At 48.6% G+C, this 23,772-nt stretch overlaps 1 protein-coding gene across 1 annotated transcript in view; it reads right to left on the bottom strand.

The window, feature by feature from the left end:
* Positions 1–23,772, bottom strand: part of CCDC180 (coiled-coil domain containing 180) — a 67,775-nt gene that overhangs the window by 8,757 nt on the left and 35,246 nt on the right. Inside the window, exons 23-38 of the mRNA XM_021085122.1 lie at positions 22,263–22,438; positions 20,485–20,665; positions 19,497–19,643; positions 18,415–18,559; positions 18,109–18,225; positions 16,190–16,288; positions 13,742–13,861; positions 11,866–12,035; positions 11,566–11,621; positions 11,369–11,453; positions 9,660–9,770; positions 5,688–5,754; positions 4,824–4,965; positions 2,784–2,944; positions 2,111–2,248; positions 1,242–1,353 (exon numbers count right to left, since the gene is read on the bottom strand). Coding sequence (XP_020940781.1) covers positions 1,242–1,353; positions 2,111–2,248; positions 2,784–2,944; positions 4,824–4,965; positions 5,688–5,754; positions 9,660–9,770; positions 11,369–11,453; positions 11,566–11,621; positions 11,866–12,035; positions 13,742–13,861; positions 16,190–16,288; positions 18,109–18,225; positions 18,415–18,559; positions 19,497–19,643; positions 20,485–20,665; positions 22,263–22,438 — 2,027 coding nt within the window. The remainder of the gene's footprint in view (positions 1–1,241; positions 1,354–2,110; positions 2,249–2,783; positions 2,945–4,823; positions 4,966–5,687; positions 5,755–9,659; positions 9,771–11,368; positions 11,454–11,565; positions 11,622–11,865; positions 12,036–13,741; positions 13,862–16,189; positions 16,289–18,108; positions 18,226–18,414; positions 18,560–19,496; positions 19,644–20,484; positions 20,666–22,262; positions 22,439–23,772) is intronic.

Genomic DNA, 23,772 nt, shown 5'->3' with positions numbered 1-23,772 from the left:
AAGGCACACACACTCAGAACTTGGAAGGTACCAGCAGAGGCTTCTCCAAGAGAGTGGTATCAACATGACTTCTCCAAGGGGCTCTGGTTTTGGGGCTTCCTAGCATCCTCACCAGTGCTGGCTATCATTAAACTTAAAAGCCTTGCCAGGCTGTTGGTGAGAAATGATACCTCAATAATGTTTATATTCACATTTTTCATCATTGGTGGAGTTAAGCATCTTTTACATTTACTGGCCGTTTGAGTTGTGTGTTTGTCCTCTTTCACATTTTTCATCATTGGTGGAGTTAAGCATCTTTTACATTTACTGGCCGTTTGAGTTGTGTGTTTGTCCTCTATCTCTTTTCACACATTTGATCTGTTCAAGTTTTTTGAACCACAGGAATATTAGGCCCTTCTCTGATCTATTGGTTATTAGGAATATTTTTCCAGTTCGTGGTTTGTCTGTCTGTTTGTTCTTTTCTTTTCTTCTCTTTCCTTTTCTTTTCTTTTCAGCTGTGCCTGTGGCATGTGGCAGTTCCTATTCCAAGGATCAAACCTGTGCCAAACATTGACCCCTGAGGCTTCAGTGACAACACCAGATCCTTAACCTGCTGCACCACAAGGGAACTCCCTGTCTTTACATCTTTTGATATTTTGTTTTTGTTTTTGTTTGGTCCACAGAGAAGTGCTAGCCATTCTTTTATGGCTTCTAGCTCTCATCTCATATGTAGGAAAGCTGTCCCTACCCGAAGATTATAAAAACATTTACTATTAAGTTTTTATATTTTATTTTTTTGTCTTTTTTAAATTTTGTGTCCTGAGGCACATGGAACTTCCCAGTCTAGGGGTTGAATTGGAGCTGCAGCTACCTGCCTACACCACAGCTTCAGCAATGCAGGATCTGAGCCACATCAGCAACCCATGCCACCGCTTGTGGCAATGCCAGATCCTTAACCCATCGAGCAAGGCCAGGGATTAAACCTGCCTCCTGATGGATAGCAGTCAGGTTCCTAACCTGCTGAGCAACAACAGAAACTCCAGGGCTTTATTTTTTTATATATAATCTTTGAATCATTTGGGATTTGCCTTTTAATTAAAAAAAAGTTTCCTTTAATAAAAACAAAAATTCACCAGTCCCCTCAGTGAAGAATGTTTTCATTCTGGTAGAACTGGGGGAAAGCAGATTCCCCCCCATCCCTGGCCAATCATGCTCTGTCACCACCCCCCTGGCGCTAGGGTACAAGGCCGTAGTGCACATACTTGCAACCTGGACATCATCAATGGTGACCACCTCATCCAACTGCAGCAGGAACTTCTCGGTAAAGGTGGCCAAGCTGGCTATGAAAAACCGGCAGTACTTCCTGGTGAATTCCTGGAGGAGACACAGGAGGCACAGTGCTACAGAGAGTGGGATCTGCCTCCAAGAGCAGGATTCGGGGACCGGCGTGTGGGCAAGACCAGCCCATGAGTCAACTGTGTCCAAGCTAACTGGCATCTGGCCCTCAACCGAGTCCTAAGAGGTGGCTTGATTTGAAGATAGGAAATGATTTTGAAATGGCAAAGGGAAACAGGCAGACAATTTACCAAAGAGGCAATAAAGCTGAACATGGACTTCACGGTGGGGATGGGGGGATAAGTCTTCATTAGTAATTTTATAATTAATTAATTAATTAATTTTTTGTATTTTGTCCTTTTAGGGCCGCTCCTGTGGCATATGGAGCTTCCCAGGCTAGGGATCTAATTGGAGCTGCAGCCACCGGCCTACACCACAGCCACAGCAAAGTGGGATCTGAGACACATCTGCGACCTACACCACAGCTCACGGCAATGCCAGATCCTTAACCCACCGAGAAAGGCCAGGGATCAAACCCACAACCTCATGGTTCCCAGTCAGATTCGTTTCTGCTGGGCCACAACGGGAACTCCCAAATTTAGAAATTTAAAATTACAAGTTAAAATGGCTAACAGTGAACATCTCCACCTATATAACCTACCTGCTTTCAGGCCCTGCTTCGGCCCGGGTGCAGCAAAGGGCCATGCTCAGGGCTGTTGGTGGGCTTTCAGTTGGGGTGACGGGGGTGCTGGGCAGCCCTCAGCACCTGGACGAGAGAGGTGAGGACACTACTGACCTCTAGATTCTCCCTGGTCGCCTCAATCAGGGTGTCTAAGTCTTCCTGCCTTTTTTCTTCTGCTTGACACAGAGACTCCATTTCTTGCAGATGTGCAGGATGTCCAAGATTTGGACGGAGCTTCCGGGCATTTTCATCCTTCAGACAATCCAGAAATCAGCAGGTTTTCTGACCTGGTCTTAAGGTCAGCACCAAAGAGTCACTGGCTTATGTCCTCTGCCCATTATGGCCATGGCCAGACTGATGTGTGTGCTGACCTGATTGTGTGGAGGGGCGTGGACGGGCAGAGGAGTGGCAGAGGAGGCAAGATAGGGGCATGGCTAGAGCCAGCTCTGAGGGTTAGGGTGTGGGAGAGCTGAGCATCTGTCCCAGAACCATCAGGGCTTCAGTCCAATAAAATCGACAGCATCTACATCTCATGGCTCCAAGGTAGACAATCATTGCTGATTTCAGGGACCACAGCCCCCTAGAACCAGCTGGCCCACCCATTAAATCCAACAAGAAGTGTGTTGAACACCTTCTCTGAAGAAGCTGCTGGCTCAGCTCTCGTCTCTCCAATGCCTCGTACCCCTCACCCCCATCCAACAATCCCGAGACTGGATGCCCTGCCTCCATTTCTGAACTCCCAGGGGCCCTGGTCCTGGAGAGGAACAGCTGGTCCCTGGGCCCTCACCTTTCTTCTCTCCAGCTCTTCATGACTGGTCCAGAACTGTTCCCGGATCTCTTTGGTGGAGGCGCAAAATTTCTTCCAGTGGTGCTCTTTGAAATTCTCTGTCACCTGCCAACACACCTGGGGCAGCAGCTCCTCAAATCTCCTCATCTGGGCCCGTAATTCTGTAGGGATTGGGGGTGGGGGAGCAGGGGAGAGGACAGAGCAGAGCCAAGCTGTGGAGGAGATCCCTCCAACAAAGGCTCAAAGCAGCTTCCCGGAGAGAAAGGCTTGGTTGACAATGTGGTAACAGGAATTCCATCAAAAGGGGTATGAAGAATACTGGATTGAACTAGTTCAAGGGACTTCTCCTCTATGCCCTGCAGGCCTTTTCAGCACTTTTAAAATGCACTGTCTTTCAGGAGGCGGTCCCATTGTGGCTCAGTGGTTAACAAACCCGTCTAGGAATCAGAGGTTGCGGGTTCGATCCCTGGCCTCTCTCAATGGGTTTAGGATTCTTCGTTGCCATGAGCTAGGGTGCAGGTCACAGATGCAGCTTGGATCCCACATTGCTGTGGTGGTGGCGTAGGCCGTAGGCCGGCAGCTACAACTCCAACTGGACCCCTAGCCTAGGAACCTCCATATGCTGCAGGTGCGGCCCTAAAAAGACAAAAGACAAAAAAAAAAAAAAAAAAAAAGGAAAAGAAAATGCAGTCTTTCAGCGGTTCTGTCTCTTCCACTAAACCTTCAAATACTGCCTTGACCCTAGTCTCCCCCTCTCCCTCTGGACCTCTGAAGAGCTGCCTGCCAGACCTCCCCTTTCATCCACATCTCTTCACCCCCTCACACGTTTCCATCTCTGTTTGTCTGTGCTGCATTTTAGTTACTTTCTTTAGTAGTAAAGGCACCTATTATTTTAAAATTCCAATGATTTAGTTTTCCAGTCTAAGGAGTTTGATTTGGTTCTCTTTCATGTTTACTTGGTCATTTTAATCGGCTTTTGCTCCCTACTTGTGTTTCTAATTTTTAAACTCATTTAGTAAATATATTATTTTATATTCTGTGTCTGATAATTCAGTATTATTGATCTCAACGTACCTCTTCCTGCGTGTGTGTGGGCGTGCGTGCGTGTGTGTGTGTGTGTGTGTGTGTGTGTGTGTGTGTGTTTCCGTGAGCTCTGTTCTGGGCCTTTTATTTGTAGGAACCCCTGGAGGCCTGACTTGAAGGTGGGTGTTTCTGGAGAGGGCTTGGAGTGTCTACTAAACAAGCATCTGGGCATGACCAACTCAGGATCATCTTAAGCTAAGGTATCAGCGAGAGGCCTTGTGGATGATCCACCAACACAAAGCTCAATATAGGTTTGATCTAAGTGAGACTTGCGGTTTAAAAACCACTTGAGGGGCTGGCTTATAGTTATGGATTCTCACGGGAGGTTTTCATCTTCTTTACCCAGTACCATGGTTTATAACAAGACAGTTTCCTTCTAGTGGCTGGGGGAGGCGGGGTGGCTGGGTTTCTGTCCTTTCATTCTGCAGATGGAGCCCTGAAGAGTCCCAGTTTTCTGTGGCTTGCGCCCTTTCAGAAAGTAAACTTTGGTTGTTTGGCATTGTTGTTTCTCCCCAGTTAAATCTGATTAAGGTTTTGTATTTTTTGTTGTTGTTGTTTTTCCATTTCTTGGGCTGCTCCCGCAGCATATGGAGGTTCCCAGGCTAGGGGTCTAATCGGAGCTGTAGCCGCCGGCCTACACCAGAGCCACAGCAACACAGGACCCAAGCCGCATTTGCAACCTATACCACAGCTCACGGGGACGCCGGATCCTTAACCCACTTTGCAAGGCTAGGGATCGAACCCGAAACCTCATGGTTCCTAGTCGGATTCATTAACCACTGTGCCACGATGGGAACTCCTGATTAAGGTTTTTACCTAAATCTAAGTTGTCAGCTTTTCACAGGGAGCTCCTCTGCCTCACCAGGGACCTCCAGGTCAGGAGGGCATCATTCTGACCATGAGCAGCTCTGTGCCAGCCTTGCCCCAGCCTGCCGCCCACCTGCTGGCCACACGCACCTATGAGGCAGGAGTTGTAGTACTCATCCGTCTGGCTGTGGTACTCCAGGATCTTCTTGCTGATGTTCTCTGCGCACTGGTCGAAAGTTTCATACATGCAGTCAGGCCTGGTGACTGCACGCTTCTCTTTGCGGTAAAACTCCTGCAGGAGATCTGACAGTGTGGGGGCTCTGGCCCACGATGCTGGCATCCTCCACCCTGCTCTCCTCACCTCCTGGCCTTCTCTACCGCTAACCCCTCTGTTGCTCCTCCTTCCTGTCTTTGTCACCCCTGTCACTATCCCAGGACTCTGTGAGACATGAGCGAGGGAATGGCAAAATTCTACGTGTCCTTCATGACCCAAATGGGTCTTCAAGCCACCAGGCCAAGAGCTTTCTGTGAAGTGCAAAACAGGGCCACACATATGGATGACCCAGAGCTCTGCTCTCAAGACTCACAGCCCAGGGGAGGCAGAGAGGGAAGCACACAGACACCCCTGTGTGGGGCGCACTGGACCAGATCACTCGGTAGCTCCTACTAGAGGCTCCCAGACACCTGCTCCCGCAGCCTCACCCAACCCTCTGCGGTGCCTCTGTGTCTGTCGCCCTCTGCTGGGCGCTGGCTCTCAGGGATAGAGACTGGGCTTGTTCCTCTTGGCACATGCAGTATCCCAGAAATGTTTGGTGGCTAAATAAATGGGTAATGAATGGATGAGCGCTCATTTCTAGGATGAAAAACCCCGCACGAGATGACAGAAGCTGGGTAGCTGTGGTCATGCGGGCTGGAGTCCCTTTGCTCAGTTTCAACCACAAGCAGAAGGCAGGAGGCAGAGGCCACCAGGGGTGTGTAGGCAGGGGATGGAAGAGGGGCAGGCAGAGCCCTCACCTCCACGACAGTCAGCAGGTGCTCGTTGCTCTCCCAGAGCAAGGACAGGATGATGCCTTTAAAATCCCTGCAACACACATGAGACAGATCCCTGAGAGGCCGTGTCTAATCACACTAGATGGTGTGGACAAAGGCAAATGAACAGAACATTCCACATACTCAGCAGCCAAGCCAGAAGTGGAGCTGGACAGCTGGGGGTGTCCAAGCATGTTCCCACATGACATTTCTCCTTGTCTACTTTAATGCCTCTTGCATGTGACAAGTTGAGTTTGGCCCCTTTCAAGCATCTTGATTCTCTTTTGTCCTCATCATGCCTTGTAATTACTCACTCCTGCCCCAGAACCACTGCTCACACTCATTCCTCTTTAGGGAAGACTAATAACTTTCCTCTTGGTCACACTCGTTCCTGCTCTTCCTTAGATCCTGGTTCAGTGGCAATTCCTGACAGCCTCGTTCTGATGCTCTGAGTGGCCTTCAGCTGCACAGTGCTCCCCACAGGGCCATGTGGGATTGATTTGTGCAACTGACTGATTAATGTCCATCTCTTCCAGCAGCTGGTAAAGTCCACCAGAACACAAACCATCTGTCTGTTTTTGCTTACCATGGACTCCCCTGCCCCTGTAGTGCCCACACCTAGCAGGGCCTTGGTATTGGTTGCGGAAAGAAAGAAGGATTTCTTATAAATATCAATCAAATCAGCAGGACCTCCTGTAGGAACAAATATCCTTTTTCTGGTACCTCTGGCCGTTAGGCTGGCTGCCTGCACATGGGTCTTCATTGAACAAATTTGCATAGACCTAGTGGATATTCCTGTCCAGTTAGGTCAACTATCTCAACAGTAAGAGTGAAATAAAGGACAGATACATTGGAACTGCATGGACCTGTAGGACAACTATTTTTCCACAATTTCTGTACAGTGATGTAGTGACTGTTTTACATAAACACCATTTTGGGCCAGTTTCTAAAGTGTATGTATATAAGGCAGGTGATCTTTCATTTAAAAATCCATTCATCATAATTAAAGAAAATTAGAAATAAACGGAAAAGCTAGAAGGAAAAATAAATGCTAACATTTTATTGCTTCTTTTTGCTGCTTTTTAAATTGGTTTGGAATTAAGTTCATGTGCATTTTATCTTCTGTGCCCTTAAAGGCATTCCTCCGCATTACTATTTTAAGTGCATTTTAAATGGTTGTGTAACACCATTGAGTATCGTATGCACCATCACATATACACCCTTAGTTTTGGAACTTTAGGGCTTTTTTCCCCATTTTTAACTGGGATAAAAAGTACTACATGGTATGTCCTCATGCAAGTGTTTTCTTTTTGATGGATGGTTTCCTTGCGGGAGGGACCTACAGAGCTGCACAAAAGGCGTAGCTTGATGGCTTTCACTACGCCTTTCCCACCTGCTTTCTGGAGAGATAACTTGCTGTCTGATGACCTTGACAGAGACTCTCTCCTCGAGCCCACACTAGGCTCCTCTGAGAGCTTTCACTATGCTTTCCCAAACAATTTCCCACTGTGTGATCCTGGCATGATTTTCTTAAGGATAATTTGGAACCTCATTGGTCTCTTGGGGCTCTCTCTACACTGGCCCCTCTAAGATCCCGCTCCCCTCCCATCGCCTTTGCTCCTTCTTCCTCCTTTTGCCACCTTCCATCTTCCCCTCAGTTCCCTGGTATCCTTTGATATGTCCCCCCCACTTCAAAGCCCTCCCTCCTGCACCCCGCTGTGCACCCTGCCAGATGTCCCCTCCCCACTCCAGTCCACAACTCCCTACAGTCACTTGAACTAAATGTCGTCCTCCCGTCCCCATCAGGGACTGCGGATCTCCTGAAAGCAGCTGCTAAAAGCCTAAAAGGAGGCTAAGAGAGGAAAAAGGGCTACTTGGAAACAGGCTGGATGTTTTATTTATCCCCTCATCTGCACTCAAGAATTCAAAAACTCTTATCAAGCACACCTCTTCAATGGCAAAATGATCATTCATGTGAGTTTGGGAAGAAGCTGTCCTCCTTGCAACGGGATGTCGTTGGAACCATGGATGCATTAACCAAGGCTTTGACTGAAAAGGCATGTGGACCATGATGTGGAGAATCAGATACGACCAGCTTTAAGAAACTAAGGTTGACGTTATGGAGACAATGCTTCAAAGCCCTCTTGGGGAAATCAATCTGGCACCTGGCTTATGGGGTTCCCAACCTTATAGGTGAGTAAGGAAAACCTGGGAATGTCGACTAAAATCTATTTATATGCTCTTCACTCTCGGGCAAAATATGGTCTAGACTCATTCCCCTTTCATTTCTTTGCATTCTAGTGAGAGTGAGTGCGTTTCCCACATATCTGTTCTTAATTTAATTTCCTCCTTTGGGGTCTCTTTAAATTCTCCCCCTTTAAATGCTCCTGCTGTACTGAGTTCTCCAGGTTTCCTTAGCAATTTGCTGGTAGGGGAGGGGAGCAATCTATAAAGGTCTTTCCCTTTGTTGGAAATATTTGCCACCATTGTCTTGGCTTGTTGTTATCTAAGTTTTCATTGCATTTTAACCCAGAGGAGTTAAAATTTTTATTTCCCCAAAGTTTCTTTTTCCTTGTGATTTTATCTAGTGCTTCTTGGTATGAAATCCTGTATTATTCATTGGGGGCCTGTGGGTGACACTTGGAACTCACTGGCTCTTCTCCACAGCTACAGGAGGAGAGTTATCTGCTACCCATTGTGCAGAGGGGAACACTGAGGCTTGGGGACTTGGCCAGAGTATCAATGTGGGGGTAAAAACATGACCAGTCTGATTCTAGTTTCTAATCAATCAACCACTGAGCTATGCCAGGAAAGTCTCCTTCCTTTCAAAGATTTAATAAGTACTCAATTTATTTATTTTTTGTTTAGCCTATGACTTTTTTAATCACTAAAAGACTATGTTGCATCTATACTATGAATACGAACCATACCATCCAGCCAAATAAAAAATGAACTATTGATACATGTGACAACCTGGATGGATCTCAAGGGCATTATGTTGAGTGCAAAAAGCCACTCTGAAAAGGTCATATACTTTCTGAGAACATTTACATAACATTCCTGAAGTGACAAAATTATAGGGATGGAAAAGAGGTTAGTGGTTGCTCATGGTGAGGGATGGTGAGGGGGTGGCTGTGACTCCAAAGAAGTAGCAGGGCAGGGGTGGGGCAGATCTGGGTGATGGAACAGTCCTGTTTCCTGGTTTGGTGATAGATATGTGGATTCACAGGTGATAAAAGGACTGACCTACACAACATCAAGAGACTCAAGGTATTAATGACACAGAATGTCTTTTGGTGGGTGGGTCAAAGAGGCGTCTAGCTACTGACGGGGACATGACTTCCAGGCCCCTAATAGAAAAGCCACCCTTCTGTGCACAGTTCACAAAGCCCCAAGATAACATGGATGGGGTAAAATGACTGATGAGTAGGCGCTGAGATGCTGGGCTCCGTGATTAAAGGGTGAGGGGAATCTGTTACAGACGTCAACTTTTCTATGCGTGCCTTCAATTTCTGAAGTTGAAATTGGCTTGTTGGCTTGAAATGGAGCCATATTAAGTGGAACAGATTTTGTTTTAATCACTGGAATTCAAATAAAGGAAAAAAGAAGTGGGGGAGTGGGAAGCATTAAAAATTTGCCGGAAAAAACCCACCCTCAAACCTAAACAAAACCCAACTCAGATCTCAAAGGGGTATGCCGCCCTGCTACTACAAAATGCTTGGGGAATGTGAATTTTTGCAAAATGTAAAAAAAAAGTGTACATAAAATGAATGTAAAAAAAAAAAATTAGGTGAAATAGGCTGAGACACACCAACCTTGCCCCTTACCGGGCTGTTCACTGACATTTCCTGCTCTGCCCCCACCTTCTTATTTTCCCCACGCTGAGTTAGACTGAGCTGCCCCCTGACCAAGAGGACACCTTAAAACAGAGTTAAAGGAAATGGTGCTGTCACTTACTCGGCCAGAGGAGGTGGCTTGTCCCCGAGTACCTGGTACTTTCTCTCCAACCGGTTAGGCTTCAAGTACCGTGTGGTGCTATGGGGCAAAGGTGGGTCAGTGCTCTGGAGGCTGGAGAAAAACACAGACAGGTCTGAGCATGGGGGAGTCCTGCCTGGGTCTGCCCCGGCAGCCCAGCCCCCAAGATACCTCCCTATTCCTCAGCAGCTCTGGAGACAGCCTTCTCGTGGGGCTGAAGCCCTAACCCTAAACCCCATGCAAGGCCACAAAGAGGAGGCAAGGAGCAGAGGTGCTCGGGCCCAGAAATTTGTATCCTTGCTTCCCTGTGGTGAGGACCCAAAGGAAAATAGGTTGAGCCCCACAGAGGGTTGCCAAATTTTCAAATAAAAGTACAAGTTAAACTTGAATTTCATGTAAGCAATGAGTAATTTTTGGTATATGTCCCATGCAGTATTTGGGACACAGCTACATTAAAAACATTATGTGTTTTTCATCTGAAATTCAAATTGAACTGAGGCCTCTAAATTTTTACCTGGCAGCCCTAGAAACATGAACTTCATTGATAACTACTGAGAGACTGAATATAGGAATGGACAACTGCTGGGCCATATATAAATAAAGAACTCTGGCTCATAAACTGCAACATCTTGCTCTGGAAACTAACCCCTTAGCTACAATAAACAATCCAGGAAGCTAGTCTGCTGTAAGTCAGACTTTCAGGAGGACAAACTGCTATCTCTAGCAACAATCCAAAAAGCCAAACAATACCCCCTGTAACAAGCAACCCCAAATGGCCAGGACGTGACTAGTACCTGGCAACTTCCTTAAATTTTGTTCCTGCTTCTAACTTAGGACCAGCCAGAGAAAGCCAAATATATACCCCTAACCAATCACTGGATGCCCACAGCTGGCAGGCCTACCTCCAACTTCCCCCAGGCCAACAGCCTCCACTCAGGGCACATCTGAAGCCTCCCCTGTTCTCCACGATGCACATTTCTCATTTTCTTGCCTGCCTATGAGTCTCTGCTAAAAACTAAGTGAAAATGGCTGACTCCCCAGCTGGAGCGAGCCCTGAATCAAAAGAGTTAGCTTTCTTATTTGGTTAGTCTTGTTTATTCCCACGTTGTAGATGGCATGTCTGTTCAAAAAGACTTTCTAGATATATGCAAAAGCAGAATTTCTTCACTGCCACTTTCTCAAAACCGAGCATTAAACCAGGTCAACAAAGGCTCATTAAGACCCAGAAAGTCAGCTCAGTCATATGGATTCAGTGTCAGTGCCCAGCAGGGCTCACACTCACCGAGGCATGAGTCTAACAACCCCAACAGGGTCCAGGGGCAGAGTGCATGGTCAGGATAGACTCAGGGCTCCTAAGGCTCTGAGCTATCATCCAAGGAAAGCCACCTCCAATGTCATTCTCTCTGACCAGGACAATGTCCAGGGAGGGAGCAGGGCTTGGATCCACTAGCTGTCACCATGGAAAACCACTGCGCTCCTGGACAGGTTCTCAGGGTAGGAGGCCATGCGAGCTGGGCCACTCAGAGGGAATGAGCAGGGACCTGTCTAAAGCCGGCATCAAGGTCGGCCCATCTCATGGTCGCCTGGGGTATCAGGGCCATGAGCACAGGAGGTGCACTCTGAGGACAAGGTCTGATAAAAGGTGGCCTCTGTCTAGGGAGGGGAGATCCAGGGCAGCCTGGTGTCTCTACCTCGCTGCTGAGGTGGCACTGGCAACAACCAAGTCTTTCTTCACTGAGTGGTCTCCCCGGCTCTGGTGTCGCTTGAAGGCTTTGGCTGATGAGCACCCAGGACAAGAACAGTGGATCCAAGGTGAGGAGGGGCTGGGTGGCACTCCCAGTTGCCCTACTACCAGCACCCTGAGCCCCACAGGCCTGTGTGCCTCTACCTGTCAGGTACCGCTCTTTGTCACAACGCTGGGTTGAACATTTGGCATCAGGAAATCTGAAACCAAAGGAAAGGATATGAGCTTTTCCCCAGTGACCATGAGGATGGCTCAGGTCAGGAGCTCAGTTCCATCCTGGATAACCCACAACCCCACGGAAGTCTGTGCTACTGTGAGCCCTGCTTCAGAGGAGGAAGCTGAGGCTCTAAGAGGAGAAGCCCCTGCATGGGGTCATAGCTGTCAGGGGTGGGCTCACATGAGGGATAGGCCCTGAAGGCTTGGGGGTACACCGGGGCCACTTACTGCAGGATCCTCTTGACCACCTCCACAGCCGGGTCTTCAACCATGGACTTCCCCATGCGGCTTGGCTGGGCCAAGGACTCGGGGGTGACCACGTCTCCCTTGGCTTCTTCTTCCTGGGCTTCTGAAGACACCAGGATGTCACTTTCTACCTCCACATCGGTCAAGATGTCCTGCAGGCCAAAGAGCAGGGCCCGACTGTGTGTGCCCAGCCTAGATGCCAGGGAGGCAGGCAGGCTGGGTTCACATCCCAGCACCACCCTGCCCAGGTGCTGCGGCTGCCTGACTTCTTTGCACCTCTTTTCCCTTCTGTGAAGTAGCAGTGACCCTATCTACCTTAGAGGGCTGTTCATTCATTCATTCATTCATTCATTCATTCATGTGAGTGTGCCAACCTACACAAGTGTCTCCTGAGCACCTGCTTTCTGCAAGTCTTTGCCTAGGTCTGGGACACAGGGTGAAAAGACTGCATGTAAGCCCTATGCACATGGAGCTTACAGTCTAGTCAGAAAGACAAGACATTTATTATGAATGTCTAAAAAGAAATGGTAAAAATTGGGGCCAGTGCTACAAAGAAATGCTAGCATCTTCTCTGAGGCTGAGGGTCACAGACCTGTAAAGCCACCCATAGATGTGCCCAGGCAGTTTCTGACCAAAGGCCAAGTGAACAAATGATGGACAAGTGAGTGGCCCCTTCCACCTCGAGTTGGACCTTAGAGAAAGGGTAGGCGTAGAGCCCACCAAGTACGCGTAGAGGAAATTTTCCCTATTTTATTCTTTGTCTGGGCTCAGGGTGGACTGTAAGCCCTGGAGGGAAGGACTCCAGCTAGATCCTGAGTTTTGTCTTGTTGGGTGCAGTACTGGTGGTAATGGAAGCTTAGTGCTGGTGGGATGGAGCAAGAGCCTCCCCACAGAAGGAAGCGCTGCTTCAAAACATGGCAGTGAGAGGCAGGGCCAGAGGGCAGCCAGAGCAGAACTTGAGGGGCATCCACTTATGCTGCTAATGGCTCTATGCCACTTATGCTCCACTTATGCTGGTCCTCCTGGCAGGTGGTTAAGCACCTCTGGTGTTTAAAGCTTGGTGAGTGAGGCTGAGTGTGTGTGGTGAGGCACAAGCTCTGCCCTCTTGAGACACACAGTCTAAGGGAGACAGCTCCTAAAAGGAAGACCCTGTTGCATGGTCTGTGGGCTCATGGGAAAGTGGGACATGCCACAGGGGCCAGGAGACCTTGGTTCAGACCAGGAGATGAGAGAAGGCCTGGGGGAAATGACCTCTTAGAGGGCAGAGAAATAAAGAGGCCACACAAGACAGACTGAGGCCATGGAAGGCTGCTGTGTAGGTCCAGTTAAAGTGTCTGGATTTTATCCTGAGGGCAGGAGAGTGACACAGGCAGATTGACTTTGTCTAACACTAGGACTGGCTGCAATGCAGTGAATGGATCGTGGTTGGAGGGGACAGTGAGAGGATAAGGGCAGCCATGTGAGCAAGAGATGGAGGGGCTTGAACAAGGGAGCTGGGAGTGGGGTTGGGAGAAGCCAGTCTCTACTTGTGGATGCGGGTGGGAAAGAAGAGTCTGAGAGGTGAGGGTGACCTGATTGCCAGTGGGTAAGGTAAGCTGAGGGTCCTTATGAGGTGAGGTGCTGCCAGGTGGTGAGGGGTCTCCTAAGAGACCAGTGCAGAGAAAAGGGCCATCTGGGATGTGAACTTAGACCTGACTTCACAGCCTGCGGCCTGTCTAAGGCACCCCCACAGGCCTGATGTCCAGCAGGGGCCTGGGAGACCCTCTTTCCTTAGGCTCTGCTGAGCCCTGCAGGTCTCCTGGGAGCTCGGACCCAACAGATCAGCCACCCGCCCCACCACCCCCATCCCATCCCTTACGGTAAAGACCACTTGAGTCACAGACACCATGTCCAGTTTGCAGTTGAGGTACTGAATCCTCTGGCTTAATTTTTCTTTCCAAGTTCGAACAAGGCCAAGGAGGTCCTCGGAGGTCACTATCTAGTGAGAACATGGAGGGAAAAAAAAGCACAGGAAGCAGGCTGCAGGTGGGAAGATGGACTCCATCTGAACCACAAGAATAGGTCGGCTGGTGAGGACACCTCTTGGCTCCATGGAGGCCCCTTACTTACAGGGAGGGCCCTGGGGAACGGGGGAGCCCTGGCTGCTCTCTTGGGCGGCTGCACTGGGGCAGCAGATCTTTCACTGAGGGGGGAGTTCTGTTCCCTGTTCTATTGGGTTTGTTCTGGACAAATGATTTAAACTTGCTTGTCTTAGTCTCCTTATCAGTGTGATGGGGACCCAGGATGTTCCCTTGGATCTCTTCTAGCTCTAACATGCTACATGTAGAAGGAAATGTTTGGCCTAAGATAGAGAGAGTATGTAAGGGCGAAATGGCCACAGCCTTTCTGGAGGGTGATATGGCTAACTCCATGGCAACATCAGAGACATGACCCCCTAGAGCAACCTTCCCACAGACCATACCCCACAGAGGGCAGGGGAAGCACCTGTGAGAAGGTTCATCTTCCCTATGCAGCCCGCATATCACTCAGTGGTCCTCACACATTGTTCCCTGAATGGCTCACAGCCTTAGTGGATGACACAGGCCAGGAGGTGCCGTGGCCTCTTCCCACTTCCTTCATTCCAAAGGCTCTCTGACTCCTGCCCATTTTCCTGCCACTCAACCCCTGGAATGGAACATGTCTCAGCTGGCACCTTAAATGGTGCCACTATTTAGTCTTGGCACCCAAACTTATTCCTGCCTCCCTGCCTTTCTGCACCCAGCAGCCAGAAGGTCTTCTTCCATGTGGCCCTGAGCACAGAGCCTTGGCCACACCCTTCCCTAGTCCCCACTGCCTTCACCGGGCATCCGATGCCTCACTTCTGTCTCCTTATCACTACTCTACACAACTCTGTTAACACTACTCTACACCACTCTGTTAACACTGGACTGCCTGCCCACTCAAGCTCATGCTTCCCACCCTGGGGCCCTGCCCAACACCCTGACACATCAGGAGAGGGCAGGGATTGGGGGCAGGTAGGCCGCAAGGAAACGTGAGAGAGTAAATGCTTTTCTCCTGAAGAGGCAGAGCTGTCCCTAAAGGGCCTGCAGAAGGGGTCACAGCAGATTTTTTTTTTTTTTTTTTTTTTTGTCTTTTGTCTTTTTGCTGTTGTTGTTGCTATTTCTTGGGCCGCTCCCGCGGCATATGGAGGTTCCTAGGCTAGGGGTTGAAACGGAGCTGTAGCCACCGGCCTACGCCAGAGCCACAGCAACGCGGGATCCGAGCCGCGTCTGCAACCTACACCACAGCTCACGGCAACGCCGGATCGTTAACCCACTGAGCAAGGGCAGGGACCGAACCCGCAACCTCATGGTTCCTAGTCGGATTCGTTAACCACTGCGCCACGACGGGAACTCCGGTCACAGCAGATTAAGCTGACTTTGCACTGGTCCCTCTGGGATGTGTAGACACATCTGCATAATAATAGAAGTCATGTGGGGCTTTGCAGAATATGAGAATAGGAGGAACATATATGTTACCGTCTGTGCTTTGGGGGGATGTTTGGACATTTTCCAACAAGTACTTGTAACTATGCAAGAAAAAGCAGTAAAGATAGAAGAATAACTGTCTTCTCAGCACTAACAACAATAAAACCTCAACTTAGTCACTGAAATGGAAGAGAAAAGACAGAAGCTCTGGCTGGAATGAATGGTTCTTGAGGGCCTGGATGAGCTGTGGGGAAACGATTCCTTGGGGTGGCCAGGGCACTTGTGACAATGGGGACAGAGACACGCACATGCTAGAGGCGGAAAAACAATCAAGTCAACAACGTAAACACCCAGAAACACATTTGCTGATCAGTGCCCGGCAGGCATTTAGAACCTCGCTTTTCCCAAACTTTGCTCCAATTTAGACTTTGCATACTTTACGCATTAACCAATTTATGTGCCATGACCAAAACAAAGGGAAAATCAAACAAAATGTGATTGTTCAGAAGGCAGAATCCAGCTTCTGTTACTCATCCCGGGCTGGGTTCCAATTACTGGGAGGGGTGCCTGGTGATGCCAGAGGGGGAGTGAAGCCACATTCAAGCCCCCAGGCTCATTGGCCTTACTCAACATGCATGCTGGGAGGCACTGAGGGCTGAGGGCAATGGCTGGCTGGTTTCTCTTCCTTTCTTTAATTCCACTGAATAAAACAGGGGTTAAGTAGGAGGCTGCTCTGGTGGTGGAGAAATCTCCACCACAGAGATAAGTTTACTTCCAGTTTATGAGTCCAGCGTGCTGCATATTCACTATTCACAGCTTAGCATCTACTGAGTGCTTACTTCTTTATCTCCTCGTGAGCTTCGGCACATTTGTACCTTGCTTTGAAGCTGTTCCAGAGAAGAATTTAATCCATCTGTTTGCAAGTTGGATTTTGCCACCTAGGAAAACCAGAGGTTCTCAGATTTACTTCTAGAATACTTATTTGGATCAAGAAAATGTTCAGTAAAACAGGAGCTAAGAGATGGAATAAATACTGGAAAATAAAATCAGGGAGGAAATGCACAATGTTATCAGAAACTAGAATAGCGCAAATTTAAAGGGATTTAAAAAAAAACACCTGTCAAATAGATAAGTTTTAAAAATAAAATTGGTGACCTGCTGTACTGGTTGAGGGCATAGGAGGACATGGTCATGCCCTACAGGTAGCACAGAGAGTCTTTTTGGGGGGTGAGGGGGGAGATTTTTATTATTTTTTAAATGATTTTTATTTTTTCCGTTATAGTTGGTTTACAGTGTTCTGTCAGTTTTCTACAACATAGCAACGTGACCCAGTCTCTCTCTCACACACACACACACACACACACACACATATACATTCTTTTTCTCACAGCACAGAGAGTATTAAAACGTTTGTGTTCTAACCCAGTAATTCTAACTCTGGGAGATTCCCTATGGACGTAATCAGAGCTTCTAGCGCCAGCATGTCTATCACACCACCGTGTATGAGAAGCAAAACTCACCAAATGATCCTCCAAAAAGAAAAGGTGAAGTGAAAATGGCAAAACACCCAGAAGAGGGAAGCCACCAAAATGATGTTTTTGAAGAAAATGTGAAAGATTATACAGCTTAAAAAATTATAAGGAGTTCCCTTGTAGCACAGTGGGTTAAGGATCTGGTGGTGTCACCGCAGCAGCTTGGACCACTGCTGAGGTGAGGGTTGAATTGCTGGCCTGGGAATTTCCATATGCCACAGCCAAATCAAAAACAAAAACAAACCAAAAAAACCTGTAATAAGTAGCACTGTTCCCTGGTGCCCATGGCCTGGACCCTCACTCCAGCACCAGGAGTCCAGCTTACATGGCCCTGCTGACCCAGCTGCCTCTCCAGCCACACTGCTCCCTGTTTCTTGGCTCCAGTCCCCAGGACTTTTTCACCATCTCTGCAGGATGCTGCTCCCCACTCTCCCTGGCTGGCTACTCCTTCTCCATCAAGCCTTGAGAAGCACCACTTTCCCAGCCCAGGTGAAATCCTCTCTAATACGCCCCCCACCCCACCTCACAGCCCTCTTCCTCTGAAGCCCAGATGGCCTGGCATGGTGAAAGCCCTAATGTACGGTGTCACTCAGACCCAGGTTCACATTTTGGCTCCATCACTTAAGAACTACATTCTTACCTAAGTCACTTAATGACTCTGCCTCAGTTTCTTTATCTCTAGAATGGGGATAAGAATGGTTATTTGCCTCACACAGCTCTTGTGAGGACTCACATAGCTATTCAAAATTAGCCTGTTAGATGGAGTTCCTGTTGTGGCTCAGTGGTTAACGAATCCGACTAGGAACCATGAGGTTGCAGGTTTGATCCGTGGCCTTGCTCAGCAGGTTAAGGGTCCAGCGATGCCATGAACTGTGGTGTAGGTCGCAGACGTGGCTCGGATCCCACATTGCTGTGGCTGCGGTGTAGGCCGGTGGCTACAGCTCCGATTAGACCCCTAGCCTAGGAACCTCCATATGCCACGGGAGTGGCCCTAGAAAAGCCAAAAGCCAAAAAAAAAAAAAAAAAAATAGCCTGTTGGCAGGATGGCTGGTGCATGATGACTCAGTGGATGATAGAAGCTATGATGATTTAATCTCTGACTTCCTGGCTTGAGTGCAAGTCCCATGGGGCAGAGAACACGTCAGTATCCCCAGCACCTGGGACAGTGCCCCGTGTGCAGGTGTGTGTGATAAATATCTGCCAGAGGAAGAATCAGTCAGTCCTACCTCACACTTAATGTTCACTTGCAGATTTGTCAGCAACCGCTGGATTTTCTCTATGAAAAGAAGGTCCACAGACAGGTTATGGAATTTACTTTCAAATTTGTTGATGACCTCATTTGCCTTAAAGAAAGAGGAAAAGTAAAGAAGGAGATTAATTTGAAACTTTTGAACTTCGGAAGCACAGAGAGCCAGGCTTAATTAATGGTTGGAAAGGAGGCTTGACCAGCCCATCAGGCAACGAGCAAGCTGACCACTCCGTAATCAGGTGTCCTCAGAGCCTGGCTGGAAGTTTGGATGGGGCCCGCTCACCTGGTCCAGGTACTCGCTCTCCATCTTCTCCATGTTAATCATGATTAGGCTTTCAACAAACTCTATTCGGGCAGCTTCCTTTTCCAGTCGATGACACAGTGAGTCAATTTCTTCAGAAGAAAAGTTGCCTCCTTCTGAAAACAATCTAAAAATAAGTTGAGGAGAAATCAAAGCCACCGATTAGACCTGAATCTTTCCACCCAACCAAAATACAGTGGTTGATAGGGCTTTAGATTAAAAGTACAAGATCTGGAGTTCCCATCGTGGCTCCGTGGTTAATGAACCCAACTAGTATCCACGAGGATGCAGGTTAGATCCCCAGCCTCGCTCAGTGGGTTAAGGATCTGGCGTTGCCATGAGCTGTGCTGTAGGTCGCAGATGCAGCTCAGATCCCACTTTGCTGTGGCTATGGTGTAGGCCAGCAGCTACAGCTCCAATTTGATCCCTAGCCTGGCAACCTCTATAAGCCATGGATTTGACCCTAAAAAAAAAAGACACACACACACACACAAAAGTACAAGATCTTTGAAAAATGCAGATAGTACAGGGGGCAGAAAAACATCCCAAGTATCCATCAAGGGATGAATGGATAAACACAATGTGGCACATCCACACAGTGGAATGTTATTCAGCCCTAAGAAGGAATGAAATTCTGACACAGGCTATAACATGGATGAGCATTGAAGACATTATGCTAAATGGAAAAGCCAGACACCCAAAAGAAAAAATATTGTGTGATTTCACTTATAGGAGGTCCCTAGAGCAGTCAAATTCATAGAGACTGAAAATGGAATGATGGTGCCCAGGGGCTGCGGGAGGGCAAAATGGGCAGTTGGTGTGTAAGTTAGTGTACAGGGTTTCAGTTGGTGAAGATGAAAAGGTTTCGGAGATGGACGGTGGAGATGGCAGCACAATGGTGTGAATAGACTTAATGCCACCGAACTCCACACCTAAAACGGTGAAAATAGACAATTTTATGTTACGGATATTTTGTCACAATTAAAAAGCTAAGGGGCAAACAAGACTGCCTCTCAATAGAGAAAGCCTGGTGGCCCACAGAGGCCCCAGATGCCGGCTCCCACCTGCAGTGCTTGACAAACTCAACGTTGGTGTAGCGAAGCTTGCCCAGACTCTCCTCCAGGTACTGGCGGAAGCTGCGCAGGGACACCTGGATGACGTCGACGTAGCTGAGCAGCTCCCGGTGCAGAGTGCTGCTGAGAATGACCAGCCTGGGGGACACGGGAGGGCAGGGTGGTGACCCAGGCGTGGGCAGGCAGCCAGGCGGCTGCTTGAGCTCCAGGTGGCTCACCTAGAACCGCTGCCTCCCTTCTCTGGGTAGCAAAAGGGGCATTAGAGAGAAGTTGACAGTGAGTGCCATGCATGCAGGACGGGGTGTGGAACTCTCAGTGAGCTGGATGAGAGGCGCCCCTCTCCTCTGTCTGGCCCCTGCCGCCATTCAGTAAGAGAATCCCAGGTCCTACTGGCTCTGCATCCTCACTCCAGCACTGGGGTGCCTGTGTCCCAGTACTTCCTGAAAGAGCCCCTGCAGGGTTCCTCTTTCCACCTAAGCCCACTCTAACCAGCTGCCTCTTGTGTACCTGACTGCAGTACGGACACTTGAGAGGGCTCCTCACTGGTGACCTGATGGAGGCCTCCCTGGCACACAAGAGCCTGCACCTCAAATCCCTGAATGGCCTCCTGGAACCCATGCTCTGCCCTAAGCACATCCCTAACTCCATCTGGGCCAGCGCCCGCCCCCCTTCCTCCTATCCCACACCCAGGGGCCTCCTGCAGGAAGGAAATCTTCCTGATTTCCCCTGGTGGGAGTGGTCTTTGCTACGGTGGACACCTCAGGGCATGTCCTTTTCACTCTGACCACAGGCGCCCTTTTCTCTCCCAGGCTGCTCCCCCGCCCCCCGTGCCCAGCCCCCCGGCCAGATGCATCACACAGTTGGCTCTTACACATGGGAAGAGGTGAAACCCTTCTGGAAACCCTGACTCTTCTATTATCCATGAGGGGTGGAGATTCTAGGGCCACAAGGCCACAATGGAGACCCCCAGGGCCCTTACTTCTGGCTCTTGGTGGCGTTCAAGAAGATGTGCTCCATGTCATAAATCTTGCGGCGGAAGTTTTTGCTCCTCGTGTTTTGCTCCTCTTGGAACTGGCAGAACATCATCCTCTCCTTTCTCAGAGTCTCCGTCACTCCCGCACAGTGGCTGTCCAGCCGCTCTTGATGAAGCAAGAGCTCGGCTGGAAAAGAACAAGGAGCCCTCTGGGGTCCTGAGTCAGCTCAGGACAGTGCTCTCCTGGGCCAGCTGTGGAGCAGGGACCATTCAAGCCAAGGTCCCTCATCCTGTTCCTGCTGCCCTCACCAGGCCTGGCCCCAGGAATGCACGTAGATCTCAGGGAGGCCAATCCGAGACAGCCCTGGGATCTGGAGAAAGGAGGCTCTGCCTGGCTGGGAGCGGGCGGTCCCGGCGGATGGAGGCACCCTGGGAGAGCATCTCCCTCCCTGGGTGCAAGTGGGCTGGGTGTTGGGGAAGGCAGGGATCTCATGAGAGGGTCTGGGAGAGAACAGCCAGCACAAAGCAGGGCAGTCAGGGTTTGTCTCTTGATACCAGTGGCTACTCATTTCCAATGAACTTGAATTATAGGAGACTTCAAGAGCTCCACCACAGGCCCTTAAAGTAAGCAGAGAGCCCATCACCCCATCTGACCTCCTACTGCCTGGGGTGGTGGAGCCGCAGTGGTCTCAGCTCGGCCAAAAAGAAATGGTGGGATCCTGAGGCTTTGCTTCTTCAGCCTCAGTTTTCACACCTGCCTTGGGCCAGGAGCCAGGGAAGGGGAAGGAAGCCAGTCTGCGGGGAGCATCCTTGTTGATATTTATATCTAATGCACATCTTTTCCAGATAAGGAGGGTGAGGTTCCAAAAGTCAAGCAGGTCTCCCAAGGCCACAAGCATTGGGCCTCAAGAGTCCACACTCTTTCACTGCTCCAGGCAACAGGAGGTTGGGTGCGGTCAGGTGGGGGCTCTCTGGAATGTTTCAGGGTCTATAATGGAGCTTACGTATGACTCCAGTGAAAACCTAAAACCCAGAACCAGGGGCCACTGAAGGATCCAAGTAAAAATGCACCCCCGCCATTAATGGAGGCCTCTGTCTTATACAAAAACAGCATGACTTTTTTTTTTTTTCATTTTGGCCACACCCACGACATGTGGAAGTTCCTGGGCCAGAGATTGAACCTGTGCCACAGCAGTGACCTGAGCCTTAGCAGTGACAATGCCAGATCCTTAACCTACAAGGCCACCAGCCAACTCCTGGCATGTCTTCTTAAGTGTTAAAAATTATAAGCTGAAAAGAATGGCTACCACATTTGGAGGCTCTGGCTTGTACCAGGTGCTCATGATACCTCACTGTATCATTTCAAGGAAAGTCAGTTACCACTGCCAACATGCCCTCTGCAGGATAGGACGGGATCAGAGAGGTCAGGTAACCTGCTGAGAGTCAAACATCTAGAAAGGCTGAGCCTATTAGTTCTGATTCCCGAGTTGCACGCTTGCCTCTAGAGCATCTGCCATGCAGGTATGTGTCCTGCGTGGCATATCTGGAGTCCACAGAGATAAAATAGGACAATACTCTTCCTTTCAGCATCTAATGTCTTCTTTGAAAAAGATCATAAAAGAGAATTCTGAGCACCACCTTCTCTGCCAGCCTGGGAATTGTGAACCCTCATACACACGTTCCAACATGTAATGGGAACATGCTAAGTGTTGTGGGGTGCAAACCAGGGCAGCTAATGAATGTGGAGCCACAGACGCATAGACCCCAGGGGCTGCCTAGGGTACCTGCCCTGACGTTGTGGATGTCCTTTTCAATGCGCTGGGCTCTTGGCTGGTGCAGGTGCAGGCGTAGCTCTAGCTCTGAATCCAGCTGATCAATCTTGGTGGCCACAGTGACCTGGGCATTGAGGGCACACTGGTCAAACCACTTCTCTAAGTGCTCAAAAAAGCCAGCTCGGATCCTGAAGGGAGAGAACAGCGAGGATCAGCAACTGAGACCAAGGAGAGCTTTCTCCATACTGATATATAAAGTGCTTCCCCCTTCCACTCCTTCACCCTTATTTTATTTCCCACTACATTGTATTTCTTTGTCTGGATGGACCATCATTCATTTAGCCAGAACTCCTACTGAAGGACAATGAGTGGTTTCCAACCATTTGTTCTTACAAAGAAGATGGCAAAGAATAACCTTGTACGTATGTCAAGTATAGAACAGGATAAATTCCCTGGTAGGGGACCGTTGAATCAAAGCCTGAAATACACTTGTGGATCTGGTAGATATGGCCAAACTGTTTCTGTTGCAAAGCAACTTGAACTCCTATCAACATTGAATAATAGTACCTATTTCTCCATATCTTCAGAATGTATTGTGCAACTCTCGAATTTGACAATTTTGTCATGTTATGACTGAGAATGAACATATTTTTATATGTGTTTAAGAGTATTAAATTTTTTTCCTGCTTACTGTTCATTAATATCTTTTGCCCATTATTCTATTGTATGGCTGCCTTATTTCTTATTAAATTTTAGGAGCTCTTTGCATAGTGGGAACATGAGGTCCTTTAACTGAGATGGGAATTGCAAATATTTTTCCCAGCTTATATTTTGTCTGTTAAAAATGTAGAGTGATTTTCTTGGCTATGCATTGTCAAGACATCAGTTTTCCCCCCAAATATATCTACAGATTCAATATAATACAAATTAAAAGCTCAGCAGATGTCTTCTTAGGGAAACATGAACTGATTTCAATCTGTACAGAAATACAAAGGGCCAAGGATACTCAAGACAGTCTTGCAGAACATCAAGGTTGCAGGACTTATCCTACCAGATAAGAAGACCTATAAAGCTATGGTAATTGGTCAGGAGGAGGTGGTGATGCAAGAATAGATGCATAGAGAAACAGAAGTGAGGTCAAGAAATGGAGTGGAGAGAGGAGAGTCTTTTCAAATGGTGGGGTCAACTGGTTATCAATATGGGAAAGAAATGAATCTGACTCCTACCACCCACATAAACAAATCAATTCCAGGTGAATTATACATCTAACTGTGAGAGTTTAAAACTATAACATTTATAGTAGATAACATAGTAACATAGGAGAATTTTTGTTTGTTTGTTTTGCTTTTTAAGGGCCATACCTGCAGCATATGGAAGTTCCCAGGCTAGGGGTTGAATCAGAGCTACAGCTGCCAGCCACAGCCACAGCAATGCAGGATCTGAGCCGTGTCTGTGACCTACACCACAGCTCACGTCAATGCCAGATTGCTGACCCACTGAGAGAGGTCAGGGATTGAACCAC

Source organism: Sus scrofa, chromosome 1 (assembly GCF_000003025.6).
Source record: "Sus scrofa isolate TJ Tabasco breed Duroc chromosome 1, Sscrofa11.1, whole genome shotgun sequence".
Lineage (NCBI taxonomy): Eukaryota > Metazoa > Chordata > Mammalia > Artiodactyla > Suidae > Sus > Sus scrofa.
This window is presented reverse-complemented; position numbering and strand designations above follow the sequence as displayed.